This window comes from Sander vitreus, chromosome 2 (assembly GCF_031162955.1).
Source record: "Sander vitreus isolate 19-12246 chromosome 2, sanVit1, whole genome shotgun sequence".
NCBI classification, from domain to species: Eukaryota; Metazoa; Chordata; class Actinopteri; order Perciformes; family Percidae; genus Sander; species Sander vitreus.
In genome coordinates this window covers 6,481,071-6,497,992 of record NC_135856.1, presented here as the reverse complement: position 1 = coordinate 6,497,992, position 16,922 = coordinate 6,481,071, and the positions used below count along the sequence as shown (strand labels likewise).

General features: G+C 40.2%; 1 protein-coding gene across 1 annotated transcript in view; it reads left to right on the top strand.

Moving 5' to 3' along the window:
- Positions 1–16,922, top strand: part of cacna1ib (calcium voltage-gated channel subunit alpha1 Ib) — a 208,259-nt gene that overhangs the window by 118,223 nt on the left and 73,114 nt on the right. Inside the window, exons 14-20 of the mRNA XM_078270804.1 lie at positions 323–404; positions 2,482–2,643; positions 6,501–6,570; positions 6,807–7,305; positions 8,748–8,848; positions 11,549–11,672; positions 13,153–13,221. Coding sequence (XP_078126930.1) covers positions 323–404; positions 2,482–2,643; positions 6,501–6,570; positions 6,807–7,305; positions 8,748–8,848; positions 11,549–11,672; positions 13,153–13,221 — 1,107 coding nt within the window. The remainder of the gene's footprint in view (positions 1–322; positions 405–2,481; positions 2,644–6,500; positions 6,571–6,806; positions 7,306–8,747; positions 8,849–11,548; positions 11,673–13,152; positions 13,222–16,922) is intronic.

Here is a 16,922-nt window from a genome sequence, read left to right as displayed (position 1 = left end):
AAGAGGAAATCCCATTGGATTTAACCAAACCTGTGGGGTTATTGGAGTAGTGTGTTAGTAGTTTGAGGATTTTACTGATTTAATGTTAACACACAACCCTGAGCCACCCTGATAACCTCAAAAATGTTTGATAGGTGGTGGAAGAGAGCAGAGGCTTTGACTGATGTCACACAGGAGATTAAAGGTTCTGAGTCAAACCAAATCTGTGAAATCTGTTACAGTGCACTTTAAAGCCTCCCACAGCACAAGGCCTGTGTAATTCTACGTCTAGTTATTCTCTTTATCTCCTTGGTCTGTCCCTCGCCCCCCTTTTTGTCTCCAGGGTGATGCCAATCGCTCTTATTCGGATGACGACCACTCCTCCTTTGACGAGAGCGAGAAGCACGACTCCATAAAGTTGTCTGGTGAGCTGAGGCCATGTTCCCCTCTCACCCTTATAATTACAGTGTGTTTTCAATTTGAGTTTTATCCGTCAGTTGCTGAAGTTAAAATAACTGACCCATCTTATGTAGGTTAGGACATAATACAACTTTCAAATTAAAACTTTAAAATCATAATTATATCCTGTCAGCCAAGCTAAAATATAGCCAACAGAGTTCTACTCCAAAATGAAATAACAACATATCAGTATCATAATGTTTGTTTTCATCATTTTTCATTTGTCAGTGTCATTTAACAACAAAGTCAAGTCAATTTTATTTATATAGCCCAATATCACAAATTTGTCTCAAGGGGTTTTACAGTTTGTACAGCATACAACAACCTCTGTCCTTTGACCCTTGAGTCGAGAAAACACCCCCCAAAAAGAACTTTAACAGAGAAAAAATGGAAGAAATCTTAGAACGGGTAACTGAGGAGGGATGTACAGACATGGAATAGAGATTGTTTGTACAGAATAACCAGCATAATAAAAATTACAATATAGACAATCAGGATGACAAAGTTAGACATTGAATGTAAAAATTTGAAGAATATGGAGGGTGTTAAGCAGCTTCCAGTTGTTGTCAAATGTAAAAAATGTAAAAGTACAATTATTAAAAGCACAGTTTGCAAAAGTATAATTTGTTTAGGGCACTGACAATTACTCTAAATTGGTGGTTTTAAGGTGTTTAAACCAAACCACTGGTTTCTGTAAATTGTGTGTTAATTTTGATTCACCACTATACCAAAATTGAAATCACAGAGTTAAATGAACAACATGCCCAACGATTTGCTTGCATCTTAAAATGTAAGCCAATAATCTTTGTTTTCCAGTGAGGCTACTTCATGTGCTCAACCCTAAAACCAAAAGTAAGACACAACTATGTGCCAAAAGCTTACAAAAAGTCAGAGCATAGCCAGCAGTCTTATGTGGAATATAAATGACCTCTATCTTTATCCAAAGCTCACAATGGACCAATTCCAGCCATACAGCCTTCATCAACAGACCCAGTAAACAATGCAGTTCAGAGAGGATTAAACATGAGTTTAGAGACTGGTGGAATCATTTCTATACAGTATGAGTGGGCTATAGTAGTAGGGTATAGTGGTGCAATAAGTTTGCCAGACCTTCATTCACCGCGCTGCAGAGGAGGGTCTGGCTAATCCACACTAGTCCAAAAGTCCAAAACGTGCTCTTGTTTATTGGCATTTCTTTAAACCAATCACAACCGTCTTGGGTGATGCTAAGCACCGGGAAAAGCCACAGTGCCACTGCAAAATATCCTCAGGAAGGAACTTGTTTTGGTGGAACATGTGTACGTTCAAAAGTTTTTTTTTAGTCATGCAACGAAGCAATCCCAGAAGTGGAATGTCGAGGATATAGACTATTGGTGCAATGGCTCTCTGCACCTCTATACATCTATAACCCACAACAGATTGAAGTCAGTTGCCTGGGGGTTATAAAATGTCATTCTGGAAAAATCTAGGAAATCACAGTGAGATAAAGATATACAAGACAGCTTAATAGAAAGTGGTTGAGTAAAAAAGAGAATAGCTTCAGGAATGAGCTAAAATTGTAGATTGACTATGCCTAAGAAGAAACGCTACAAGAAATCATTCCTACCACAGGCAATCACATTTTTTAACAATTCATCACTGAGTGATAGATAAGACTAATATACATCACAATACTGCACTAAGTGGAACTTGCACAAACACGTTTTACTTACATAGTCATAAAAACGTAAGTAGTTGTACATTTTTATTCCAAACTTCTATATACGTTTGTACATTCTTTCTTGTGTATTTTTTGAATATTTGTTCTTGTATTCTATTCCTATTTATTGTTTATTGGATATTCTGTATGTGTGCTGTGTGTCTGATATTTTGCTGCTGTAGCTCTGAATGTTCCCAAATTTCCCAATCAATAACGTCAATCTAAACTTATCTAACAGTGTATTTTTGATAGACTCCAAATGGGTAACAACATACATTAGATGGATGGCACAAAAAGCAACATAAGTACTATTTTACATGCTCTCTCTGTTCAACTACCTACAGAACCAAGGATCTGCACACTGACACCCAACGGCCACCTGGAGCTGGGGGCCCTTTCGGGGCCCAGGGGATCCTACTCCTCAGAGAGGCGGAGCTTCACCATTGAGTCTGGAAAGAGCAGTGTGATGAGCCTGGGAAAGAGCAGCCTGGAGAGACGCTCCCTCTCTCTGGTACTTACTGATACTATTATAGACAGAACAGTCAACGTCAAGTGAAAGGACCATACTGATGACAGCCTGTTCAAGACAAATGATATACTACATTGCATCACGCCCAACCTTTTTCCAACCGTTTTACCTTTACAAACCAAAACAAAATGTTTAGAATTAAAGAGATAACACAGTTTTCTTCCTTTCCACAAAGTGTTAGGCTTACTTTATTTCAGTATTGTATTAAAATCTATTAACTAACTAAACTGACTTGGGATGGATAATCCCTTATAGTGAAGGTTTATTTATTTTATGTTATGCTGTAAGATAAAAGCATGATTTTCATTAAAATCAGAAGGTGTTTTTTGCCGAAATATCAAAGACAAACAAAAAAACATGTATTTTGTGAAATAGATTTTCTTGAATTTGGTGGCTGCCATGGTTGACTGAAATCTCAGACTTGAAAGCTTTCTATTTGCTTTTGATCACACCCAACAGCAGCACTAGCATTTTTCGATAATACAACTTAAAAAATAAAAGAAAACAACTAATTACTGCCTGTATTGGGGGGGAAACACATTGATAATTCAAATCAACTAATACCCTGACTTCTAGCACAGCCTGTTCTCATGAACCATTCAATCAAAAGCTATGAAAAGTTCAGCACTGTAATTCGTAAGCATTACACGTTTTTGTTGCTATATTCACTACATTGCCGGCCACTGGCTGCGTAGGGAGGAGGTCGGGGTGGATGGGTGGGTGTTAACATACAGGACTTTGCGGCAAAACGCTGATATTTTGTGAAAAATGTAACCTTATTAGCCGCTGCAACAACCGGCAGCTCGCGGTGCTTTGTACCCGGCTCAAAGTCACCTATTTTCGGGTAAACTGAACCACCAGCTACTGCTGATACCACAGAGGACTGTAGCCGACGTCACAAAGCTCTGTAGTGGCTTAAACAACTAGCAACTGCCGCTTGGCGGCCTGGAGCTCTTAGCCAGCCGGCGTCACATGACCAGTGTGCATACATTTTCGTACGATATCATACGTACCCGTTCATGAGAATGCGTTGTCTAGCACATATAAACATACTTATTACATAAAAATGGTATGTAGTGAAGTGAAAAATAAATTTGTAAAATTGCAGCACGTATTAGTATTATTAGAGGGCATTTGCCTCAACCAAATTCAGAAAGGGAAATTTAGCAGATTAATGAAAGACAAAATTAACAGTTGTTGCCAAACCAGTATAAACCACTTTGTTCCCACACTTGTGGTGGCATAGAAGAAAGTTTCTAAAAAGAGAAACTTGCAAGGGACACTTTTCTGTCATGTATTCTCATATTATTGCAGCTGCTGTACAGCTAGCCTAGTCTTTTTTATTTTAATCAGATAATTGTTGCACCCTGCAGTCAACATAAAAACATCTGCATATAATGCAGATTCTAAAAACACACTGACACAATTGGAATGCCCCAGCATTGTGCTTACTGAACCAAAACCTCGGGAGAGAGAAACTGAATCAAGGTTCTACAAGGTTTGGCTCAGCATCCCGTTGCCATGGCAACTTGTATTAATTGACTGTCCCGCTCTTCTGTTTGATCACAGAGAAAGTGAGAGGAGTAGAGAGAAAAAGAATGACAGGGAGAATTAGAGAGGGCGAATCAGAACAGAGAGATGGTGACGCAGTGACAGGAAGATAGAGGGGAGTGAACACTAGAGCGGTGATAAGCTGTAGTTTAGCAACTATCTTACCTTAGAGGTTATAATGTTAAACACTGTGGGCGTGGAAGATCCACTTCACTGTGAACGTTCTCCTCTTCTCTCACAGCGCTCCAAGTTTATTGTTATCAGTAGGCACCAGTTACATCACCCGGAGAAAACGTACAGAAATAATAAGCAGTCAAGAAAGTTTGTTGTTTTGTTTGTGTGATTTGAAGTTTTCAGTTTTATCAGCAGCTCTGGTTGTGTTTGATCCTCTTTGATGAAATCACACTTGATGAATCAGTTCCATCTTTTTGTTGGGTGGTTTGTTTGATTTTCTTTCTCACACAGCTTATCAGACACTGTTGATTGGACTCACATGAAACTCGGGGCAAATTATGTATTGCTATATTGTGTTGCAGCATAATCAATTACATCAGTGTGCTGCTTTGTTTGGGGGGGGGGGGAGTACACAGTGGAGTCAAAGATCTGTTTAACTCTAAACACACAAGTCATCATTATATAAAAAGATCACCCTCAAAGGATATTCTTTCATTTTTTGCCACTTACAATATACGCATTTGTATAAATACACAGTATATTTGGTGACCTAATATGTATACATTTTTAAGGTTAACATAAGTGAAAGTAAAAGGGTTTATCAGTTCAACGAATGTTGTTTAAAAAATAGAGAAACAGGGTCAGGATGGCAACATGTTCCCTTCAATCCCTTCACTTGTCTTTAATCGGGGGAATTTCTTTTAAGTACAGCAGTTAGCCTTAGTTCAGCGTCAGCAAAATTGTACCTGAAATCAATAGAGTGTATAACACAGTAAGCCTTTATCTCTGACTGGACAACAGTAATGCATTGCATTGGTGCAGAGGAGTATGGTATATCTGGAGATTAACTGTTTTTATTTGAGATAGGCATTGGCATTCCATTTCATTTGATATAAGTAAAAAGTTGTAATTGTTATAGTATGTTTGTCTGACTACATAATATACAGGACATTAGTACCAGCCTTTGTCTGTGGTTTATGCCGTATAGTGTGGAACAAATTGTCTTGACAGTAATACACACAAACACACACTGAATGTTCCTCTGGGGAGATCTGCAGTGCAGTTCTGTGTGGACTGCCGGTGTTACTTAACAGCTAGCGTGCACGCTTCACTACAGTTTCTATAGAGACAGATGCATAGATTCACCGGTATATGGCTTTAGCTCACGCTTTGACTGGCAACATGTACGTTTCCAAGTGTAAAACACGTAATTAGGTCTATCATGCTGAGAGGATTAGACATGCGGAGACAAACAGAACAGGTTATGTTCCCCTAAGTGGCACTCAGGGGTTGATGACAGCCTGCTGAGTGCAGTGCAATCTCATTTGTAAAAACAGTTTATATTGCCTTCGTTCGGTCATTTACTTATGTAATTATTAGAGATGGCCCGATACCATTTTTTGCTTCCCAATACCGATTCTGATACCTGAACTTGCGTATCGGCTGATACCGAGTACCGATCCGTTACAAGTGTGTCATATATTTTATTATGTTTTAACAACTGTATACTACTATCCCTGTATGGATGTGATATTATTTCTATCTTTGTTGTCAGTCTGGCTCAGGTTAAACTCTTTGTGAAACATGAACAAACACAAACAATGAACGCCACAGAACTTTCGTTTATTATGCAGTTTGACGGTCAGTTATTTAGTAACGTAGATTTTCTTTAGGGCTTTAATACGTGGTATCGGATCGGTGCATAAAATCCAGTACTTCCCGATACCGATACCAGCGTTTTAGGCAGTATCGGAGCCGATACCGATATCGGTATTGGAACATCTCTAGTATTTATTAATTCATCATTGGACTACAGTAGCAGGCATGCTCTTTTCCACGTATCCCCATGGCTAAATATTCACATACTGGTCCATGCCCAGTTCGTGATGTTAATCCAATATACTTTTTGTCAAATTTAGCAAATATCTCCTCGCGGTGACCTAGCTCTTTTGTAGGTTTGGCATCCTTTCTATTGGTTCTGATAACTTTGTACTGACCAAGTTAATTGCTGAGATCTGGGAACATGGTGATGGGTTTGGGTCATTGGTGTATGGAGAGATTTGGTTTTACTGGATGCACTCTGACGATAATTGCTGTGTCTATTCTAGCGTCATGCTCGCAGTTCCAACTACCACAACTGGGGGCGCCCTTTGCTTCCGCAATCAGCATGGAGCCGCAGGTAGACAATCTGATTTACTTTCAGCAATTGATTTCAGCTATTGCCTTAATGCATTCTTAATACCTTCATTAAGCCTTAATTACCTACATGGAAACATCAAACCTTTCCTGTTGTTTTATGCTCCATGACTAAACTCTTAATATGCAGAAAGTGTTGATTACCTCTTTATTGCTACGTGTTGAAAATTGTTCATGAATATTACATAACTGTACGTTTGATCTGTGTCTGCACTGCAGGTCTAGCTCAAACAGTCTGGGCCGGAGGAGCTACGGGTTTGGTGGGGCTCCTCTGGTAGGAGGCAGCCTCCGTGTACACAGCACCCGCTCACCCTACTCCTACGCTTATGCTGCCGAGCAGGAGTCGCTTCTCTCCCACCCACCCCACTCACATCATAATCTACCCCCTCATCATCCACCTCCACCCCCACTGTTTCTGTCCAGACATTTTGCTGGGAGGAGGGATCGACGGGCTCTTTCCCTGGAGCTCCCGGAGCTGCTTCGGGCAGGCGGACCGCCCCCGGGCCTGCCCCCTGTTCAGCCAGACCCCGGGAGGAGGAGTGGGTCTGGGGCAGGGGGATCCATCACTGGGGGGTCTGGCACTGGTAGTGGTTTCGGAGTGGACCACCGGGATTGTAATGGCAAGGCACCGGGTCCCCACACTCAGCTAATGTCTGAGGTTTTCCCTCAAGTCAATGCGCGCAAGGACAGAACAGACCTCGATGAAGAGACAGATTACGTGAGTGGCACAGATCTACTGTACATTTGTTATCCGTGGTTCTTTCTTTATTTACCAAGACTATTTACTAAAGAAGAAATGCCATTAAGGTCACAAGCAAAATGAATAATCATCACCGCTTGAAGTGCTCATATTATGCTTTTTGGCTTTTTCCCTTTCCTTTATTGTGTTATATATCTTTTTTGTGCACGTTATAGGTTTACAAAGTGAAAAAGCCCAAAGTCCACCCCAAAGGGACTTACCATCTCCAACAGAAAACACTGTTCACAAACTGCTCCAAACAGCTCTATTGTAGTCCAGCCTTTACTTCCGTGACAAATGTGTGTCACTTTGTAACACATGTTATAATGCTCGCCTAGCTGCTAGCGTGGCACGCCCTCATACTCTGCTTCTGACTCAGTAGTAGTCCGTACTTAGCTACTGGGCATGTGCGACTCCCAACAAAGATGGAACAGAAGTGAGATGTCTCACTCTGTAGCTAAAACAGAGAGCTCAACACACAGGGTGAAAAGAGGAGCTGCAGCAATGTGCAGTACAACAAAAACATGGTGTTTTTTGAAAATTAAACCACATAAACCTATTCTGATACAACCTCTAAATACAATTATGAACCTGAAAATGAGCATAACATGAGCACTTTAAGATAATATGTTTTCCACTGTATTGTCTTAATGCTAAGATGGGCTGCTAAACTAGATACTTTAGTTTTAGGAGGGATGTTATAATGGCAGTAGTGTATCTTTTTAATGTTGTTGTGTATGCGTCAAAATGAGAAAGGAGCTTTAGCTTTGGCCCACTCAGGGAAGCTGCTAGCAAGGGATGAATAGGGAACCCTTCCAATACTGAAAACCAAAACATATATCATAATCATTGTGGGAGTTAGTGTACAAATGAGGCAGCAGTATTGGTTTGTCTAACCACTGCAGTTACTTTGCAGTCACATTGTGACATGTCCAAGAGTGCCAGGAATCTAATGGATAGCATGGGGATAATATATAATGTTATCTTAAAAAAGTATACGTGCTGTAGTTGTGGTTGTTAATCTATGCGACTTATAGAAACAAAATTCTAATATTATATTATAATATAATACTAAGAACTAAGAACAACAAGCTAAAACATAAACATTTAATTGTATTATAGTGTACCATCATAATAGAAGGACACTTTATAGAAATAGTAGGTCTAGATTACACTCTATAATTTACAGAGACCCAACAATTCCCCAAAGAGCACTTAGTCTGGCGGTGGCGAGGAAAACATCCTTTTAACAGGCAGAAATCTCGAACCGAACCTGGCACAGGCAACAGTAACCAAAACACAACGTTGATAATTTGATGATATGTATTACTGATGACAGATTATGGGTATTACTGTTTGATCTTTAAACACAACCATTACCCTCCAATTTTTTCATCTCTATTCCCTTTTCTCTCCTCCAGAATTTTTGTTTCCGTATCCAGAAGATGATGGAGGTGTACAAGCCAGACTGGTGTGAATCTAGAGAGGAGTGGTCCGTCTACTTGTTCTCCCCTCAGAACAAGTGAGTGGACAACTCAGCTCTAACCCCTCCCCCGCATAAACATCAGTCAAATGAACAGAAAATCAGCTCTAAAAACAGAAGAGCATGTCCTTCCTTAGAGTTTAACTGTTCTAGGTCTGTGGTCTCGGGTAATACATAAAACATTAGCAGGGTAAGACTACTGCCAATCGAATCACAATCTAATCAAACCACACCAACGCCAGCCTGATGGAGCAGGTTAGTTGAGTGTTTGAGTGTTAAAGCTATAGTGCGTAGTTTCTGCCACACCCATGAGGAAATCTAAGTAATGACGATAGAACTGTCGGCGTGTCCACATGATACAAGCCTTCCGCGACCGTGCACCTCACCCACCCTTCCTCCGCGCAGTTGCTAGTAGCCAAGGAGGACACGGAGGATTAAAAAACATGATGGACTGTTCAGAAGAGGTAAGTATCTTCACTCGACTTTCTGCGCGGGAAAGTACCTGGACGCCACAATCTTCTGAACATAGCCATACTGAGAAATACAGAGAGAGTTGTGTGGAGCTTATAGTCTCAATTAGCTTTGTAGCAACTCATTTGGCAATGGCTTGAATCTAACGGACGTTCATTAATATTAAAATGTTACGCGCTAAAGCTTTAAACTCTAAACAAATAATTCCAGAAAACGTTTTTTTTATAACTTTGTTGTTGCTAAACTGATAGATATAGAAGTGCTGATGCCTTCTGTGCACACATACAGTAAACCACATGGACTGATTTGTTTCTCCACTCCAAAATCTCCAACCTCGTTGAAAGTATACCAATGAAAAAGTGACACATAAAACCCTTTGACCTTTATTTAAAACCTTGGTCTACTTGACATTGGTCAGTGGGAATTGATCTGAACCAAAAAAAAAGGTTGAATAAAAATGAACCTTTTTAATGAGAAAACAAAGTGGGAAACATCTCTGTGTCAGTACTTGTGAGAGTTTGCTTTGGCAAAGTGGTTCTACTACCGAGCCTGTTTGTTCAGCACTAAAGTGCAGAGAAACTTAAAGTGCACAAAGATGAGTCGACAAGCAAGACCAATGGCACTGAAAACAAATGTTAACAAACATTACCAGCTCTGTCCTGATAATGTAGAAGAACAGCGAGCTGCTTAGTCACACCATTTGTCTGTTCACACAGAGAAAACCGCTGTCCTCTAGTTTCACAAATGGCTTGCTGAAGTGATGTCTCTGCGTGTTTCCTCCACCCATTTCTTTTTTTTCTCTAGACAATGTTATTGACTCTGGGCTCCAAGTTGTGTGTGTGTGTGTGTGTGTGTGTGTGTGTGTGTGTGTGTGTGTGTGCGCGCCTGTGTGTGCCTGTGTGTTCATCTGTGTTTGTCTGTGTTATTAGGTTTTCTTCCAGCCTCCAATGCATTGCTGTTAGAAAAGAGAAGGCCCCTGAAAGCAACATAAATGAAAAATCACTCAGTCATCCACTCGCTCACTCACCCAATTCCTTGCGTGCTGATAGCCACTTAAGGGAAGCCAGGTCCCAGGGCTGTGTTTTGGCATCCTGGTAGGGGCCATCTGTCAAGCAAGGGCTGCATGTGTTGGCAGCGTGTGTACTAGCATTAGGCCATATCTTTGCTAGTGTCGTTTTGCGTGTTTGTGGATGACTTTGCATATGTGCATGTGGGAGTGTGTGAGCATATGTGCATCTATGCCTTCTTTATGCCGCAGTGTACTGTGTCTGTGTGTGTGTGTGTGTGTGTGTGTGTGTGTGTGTGTGTGTGTGTGTGTGTGTGTGTGTGTGTTTGCTCTAACAAGTGTACCTAAGCAGAATTAAAGCAGACAAACAAAGAAAAGGAGAAACAAGCCAGCAACAGAAGTTGTGTCTCAGGTGGGATGGGAAGTGCCTACACCAGCGATGCCGCTGCTCATGCTCAATATCGGGACGGTTGTTGCCAGATCTGAATCGATAGATAAAGGGACAGGGTTGCCAGGTCTGGAGGAAAAAGCAGTCAGATTAGCACATTGATTCTCTCTCAGGATCAGTATATTATGTTCCCTTTATAGCTGCAGATGAGGTGTGTGAGAGTTTCTAAGGATATTAAAATCTATTCAGATAGACATAGAGATAGACAGTGGTTCTCATCACATGATGCAAACAGGAGCTGATGCCTGGTGAGCTGTCCCACCTTAGAATAAGTTTCCCCTAAAAAACCTTTCAAAAGGAAACCCAGATTGTTTAATTAGAATAATTGTTGGAGGCGAGGAGAAATGAAAACTTCCAACATTTCACAACATTGTCTTTCTCCATTAAAATGAAAAAAAAATCTTTCTATTTTATATTCACACTTCTTAACTACAAGTTGACCACAGAGTTGTACCTTCCCATCCTGTTTAGTTAAAGATGTAGATTTATACCGGCGTCAAAACTAAAACGATTACAGTCTCGAAAAATTCTGTTTCTGTTGCTTGTACTCCCAACGTGTACTCTAAATCATACTTGGTTTTCAACAAGTGTAATACCGCTAAAATATCAGATGTCAACAGTAAACAGTATTTCCTTTCACCCATAAGACGATTTTTTTTTTGGGTATCTTAAAGAAACTAGTTAAGAGGAGAAGTAAAAGACCTTCAGCTGTTTCGATGCAATTTCACATGAACATATACCCATATAGACAATTCTTGAACAAATCTTGCATTCTCCTCATATCTTCCTCTTCTTTTTGTTTCTCTCATGTTAGGTTCAGGGTGCTCTGCCAGTCCATTATCGCCCATAAGCTCTTTGACTATGTTGTCCTGGCCTTCATCTTTCTCAACTGCATCACAGTGGCTCTGGAGAGGCCGAAGATAATGCAAGGCAGCCTGGTAAGAGCTATGTTTCTACATCCCTGATCATCAAACACTGTAATGCTGTGTTTACTCATGAGCAGACCGAAACGGAAACTACAGATTCTTTTACAGTTTATAGCGGTGATCCAGATTAAAAAAATCTGCGGAATTTAGGGGACTGTTTTTTCTGCTTTGGGTGGAGATGTGTTAACATTCTGAGTTTAATTTGAATGTTTTGTTAAATCCGCAGAAAAATTAGCTGGATTAGCCATTTGCAGATTCTGCGTGGCCCAGCTCATGAGTGATGTAACTGCTATAAGTGAACATTGTTTTATCCTCTTACAGTCTGCATATCTGAGGTGAGACTGCTCTTATACAGGGTTTCCGCGGGGTCTTACAAATCTGAAATCAAATCAAAATGTCAAAAAGGCCTTAAAAAGTCTTAAATTATAAAGTATCGTGTTCTAGGTCTTAAATAATTTTAAACAGGTTTAATTTCCCTACGTCCATGCAACGCTACCTCTAATGCTCTTTATTTTTGTAGTTCCAATATAATTCTCTGTATTTTGACTACAAATGAGACCAACGTGCAACTAATAGTGCAGCCAATCAGCTTTTGGGATCGTACCACAGACATAAAACTGATGTTGTTCTTCAGCTATGGGGGAAGTGCAAGTTTAGCGTTACTTGGCTTGAACAAAACTGAATTTAGGGCTTAGTTGATGTTATGATACAGGTCTTACATTTAATTCATAATGGTCTTAAAAAGCTCTTTATTTTAACTTGCTGAAAGCTGCAGAAATCCTGTTATACGGTAGACATCTTCAGAGCCCATTTTTGGTTAAAAATATTGATCTTAACTGTATGTAGAAATAGAGTTTAATATACATGTGCAGGTTTTTATTTTTTAATTGACGGAATTGACTTCTCTTTCAAGAACACATTTGATATTAGATGTAGCTCAGGTATAACAATTCTGGTTGTAATGATAACCAATTTCTAATGTGCAATATTTCTTGTAAATAAGCTGTTGCTCATTTAGGAAAAATAATTTTTGATTTACAAACAAGCAATTATTTAAATGACTAAGATCCACTTCAAAATGCCGCTTTACCTTCATTCATTCATTCATTCCGAGCTCTCACTAGATTCTGGCATCAAGCCACTTTCCTGCAATCAAGCGGCACAAAAATGATTGAATGGTAGGCAGTTTTCAAAGCAAGTGATCTGAAGCGTTCAAATCAAAGCGGAACAACTCTTTCACGTTGGGCATTTAATTTGCCAACGACAGCTAATTCTAATTTAATAGCAAAAACAATGACAAATGAAGTCTCATTCCCTGCTCTCAGAAGCTTCTAAATAAAGCCAACTGCAATCAATCTTCCTGTAACACTTTGTCTTCCCGAGCTGCCGCTTCTTTTTCACTCTTTTATTTCTTCTGTTCCTCTTCCCTTCCGCCTTCAAACTCGTTCCCTTTCATTTCTCTCACTTTTTGTCCTTTCTCCTTTTGTTACAGGAAAGGCTGTTTCTCACTGTTTCCAACTACATCTTTACTGCCATCTTTGTTGCGGAGATGACTGTCAAGGTAAAATGTCCTTTCTTCTGTTGCTCTGCTCGACTTTTCCTTTTTTTTTTTTTTGATTCTCCTTTCTTCACCTCTTACACGCTAACATCCTCACCCTCTCCATTGTTCTCTTTTGTCTTGGTCCTCTCCTGTCCGATACATCAGTCTGGATCCATTTATCGATCCAATGATCCACGATCCAATATAATCGTATCGTCTGTTAGATTCCCCTTTATTTTAGATTCCCAATTCATATTTTTTCATGTAAATGTCTGGAAGAGCTCAGTAGTAAAAATGTCATATCATATTTTAGTTGCTTTTTTTGAGACGCTATCAGTGTAACTGATTGTGTTAAATGGGCATTAATGATATTGTCTCATATCGATCGCAGGCCTCTGAATTGAATCCAATCGAAATCATATTGTGGCTGACTTCAAGATAACAGCAAATATTGTGTTGTTGTTCAAAGAATGTATATAACCTCTAATCGTGATACAACTTGTGATTTACACCCCTAACCTCCCTCTCCATCTCACCTCCATTCCTCTACCAATATTGTCTCTTCTCTCTTCTCTTTCTTCTGTCCATTGTTTCTCCTCTCTTCCTGTTTTTTTTGTGTTTTTTTTATCCTGTTATGTATACACTTCCTCTTCTTGCTCCTGCCCACTTCTTTCCTCTCCTCGTTTCCCACATGGTTTACTTTTCTCTCGTCCCTTTATCTCTCCATTCCTTATTTTTTATCTCTTCTCCTTTCTGTTATCCCCCCCCCCCAATATCTTTTCTGGAGAACTCTGCAACATGCGGTTTAATCAGTTGCACATATCCATTAGCGATGGGCAGCTAGATAATGAAGTTAATTAAAAGGCTATCGCTCTTCAGACGGCAGATGGCCTTTAGCTACTCCTGGACTTCCCATCGATAAACAAACACACACACACACACACACACACACACACACACACACACACACACACACATTCACATACTCTTTTTAATCCACTGATCCACTGTCCTGAAGACAGGGCATCATCCATTATTAAGGGCCTTGCTCCAGGCATTTGCCGCATTGGCATGTAAAAACCCTATAGTGATTTATTTATGACCAGGGATAATGAAGACATGTGTAGCACAATGGTATGCAGATCATCGCTGCACTGTGGTGGTGCAGACCTTCATATGTACACATATATGCATCTGGCCCCTGGTTGAACTTAGCTCAGTTTGTTATTCATTCTCTTCTGTTTCTCCGTCTCCCTCTTGGCACCATTATGTACCTCCATTCCTTCGATCAGTCTTTCCAATCTCTCATATTTGAGTTTGCTTTATCTGCTTTGTGCTGATTGGATTCACTTTATATTTACTTCTGTATCCGTCTTGTATCATCCTCTCTGCTCTGTTGTCCCCCCGTTTGTAACTTAATCAGTTGAGCTCCATTGTTATCTGTCCCCTGCTTCATTTCCACACTCAAATGTGCTCCCAGCGTCGTCCTGCAGCTCATTTTCTTGTCTCAAATAGTACGTGAATTGCTGTAGCACTAACCTCCACTCAAAAGTGTGACTGTCGCTGTTCCTCAATAACAAAGTATTCGTCCTGCCGTGAACTGTCACAAAACCAAGGGGACCAATCTTCCACATGTATTTTAACATGAGCTTTATCAAAGCTGTAGTATTACAGTGTTGTCAAAACCCCACCACACACTTACACACTCATTTGTCTTAATATACTGGTGACAGAATTTATTTTCTAACTCATAAGACAGATAGTAACTTCACCAAGACTGATGAAAAGCCCTCATTAGCATGATAATGTCCTCAGTGAGGCGGTTTAAAGCAGACAAAGCAAACACATTTATCTTCATATCAAGTCATGACGAATTTGTTTGTATCGGCCAATATCACACATAATGTGTCAATAATCTTAGAAAAATAGGCAATATTGGATAGGATAAAACATAATGTAATTATGCTAAATAAAACATCACATTCATTATTAATTGCACTTGTTTTCATTTTAAATAAATTGTATCCTAATACAATTCACATTTTCTTTAGGCTCAGTCTGCCACTTTTTTTAAAAAACAAAAACACGGTTCCATGGTATCATGATTTTGGATAGTCATTATGGAAACATTAAGGGCCCTATTTTAATGATCTGAAGTATCAAACGCCAAACGCAAGTAGCTTTGTTGGCGGATCTCGGGCGGGATAAAGGACTCTTGCGCCCGACGCAAATCTAAAATGGGTTGGTCTGAAGTAGCTACATTACTCTATTAGGTGTGGTTTGGGCGTAACGTGCAATAAACCAATCAGAGCGTTATCTCACATTCCCTTTAAAAGCAGGCGTGCTTGTTCTATGGCGGATTGCCATTATAATGGCGGATTTGCTAGGCGCACGCTCTTAATACATCCATGGGCGCACGCCAGGAACGGTTCACAGCCGAGGAGACCGTTTGCTATTGAGTTTTCTTTTTGACAATGTAAATGTAAATAAAGAAATGTCACAAAAACACACTTTCAAATGTTTTGGGCTCACTCTCACTGAATCACGAGGTTATGAATGCATGGTGATATTTTTGCAATGTAGTCTAACATTAGACCGAGATGACCTCACTATAGACGATGCAGCTCTTCTGTCTCTCCTCTCCCGTGCTGCTGCTGCTGCTGGGGCATTTGGGTTAAGTGGCATCGGCACATGCAGTTCAACATCACATCTCCTTAAGTCGTCTAATAGTTCCTCATTTATGTCATCAACACATCCATGATTCATGGAAATGTTGTGTAAAACAAGGTCATATTTTTCCTTGTATTTATGTATAGTTTGCAAAAATGGGAACTGCTGGGTCCGTGAGATGAGAGAAGCAAAGTGTATGCGCGGTGTGCACACTCTACATTACGGCCAAGCATGCGCCCTTAAAATAGCATCTGAATAACGCGCCACTGACTTTAGACTAGGTTTTTCCTGGTCTGTGGCGGAACTGTTTTCTGAAACTGCAAAATATGAATGGTTCCTGGCAAAGCACAAACTCTCAGTAAAAACTGCTTTAAAAAAGGTCCTAGCCCAAAGAATAAACTACAGTGTTACATACACATACATCAGGATTCTTCAAAAAATTTTTAAACCAAGGACCCCTTAACTGAAAGAGAGACGCAGCAGGGACCCCCTTCTACTAATATTGTAAAAAATGTTTGAACAAAACAGTAATGAATTAATTAATGGGAAATTGAGGTAATGATCTCCTGCAGTCTCTCACTGTATCTCACCCTCCTTCCATCTCCCTCCCTCTCACCCTCCCTCCCTGCTTGTTGCGCTTAACCTGTTGCTGCAGGCTGGTCAGTCTGATCTCTCTCTGAGGAGCGCTAATTAAACAGAGTTTCCTCTCTGAGACACACTTCATCATGGTTCTCATTTCCTGCCTACACACACACACACACACACACACACACACACTCACACACACAGATACATGTGTAGATGAGCTGTAGTGATCAGTGTAAACAGTGTTACAGTACCTGCACACGGTGAGTTTGACCCTGAACATCAGACTCTAATTAGAAACAGGGAAAGGAGTGTAGATCTGACTCTTTCCACCCCTCCATCCCCCTCATTCTCTCTCACTCTCTCTCTCTCTCTCTCTCTCTCTCTCTCTCTCTCTCTCTCACACACACACACACACACACACACACACACACACACACACACACACACACACACACACACACACA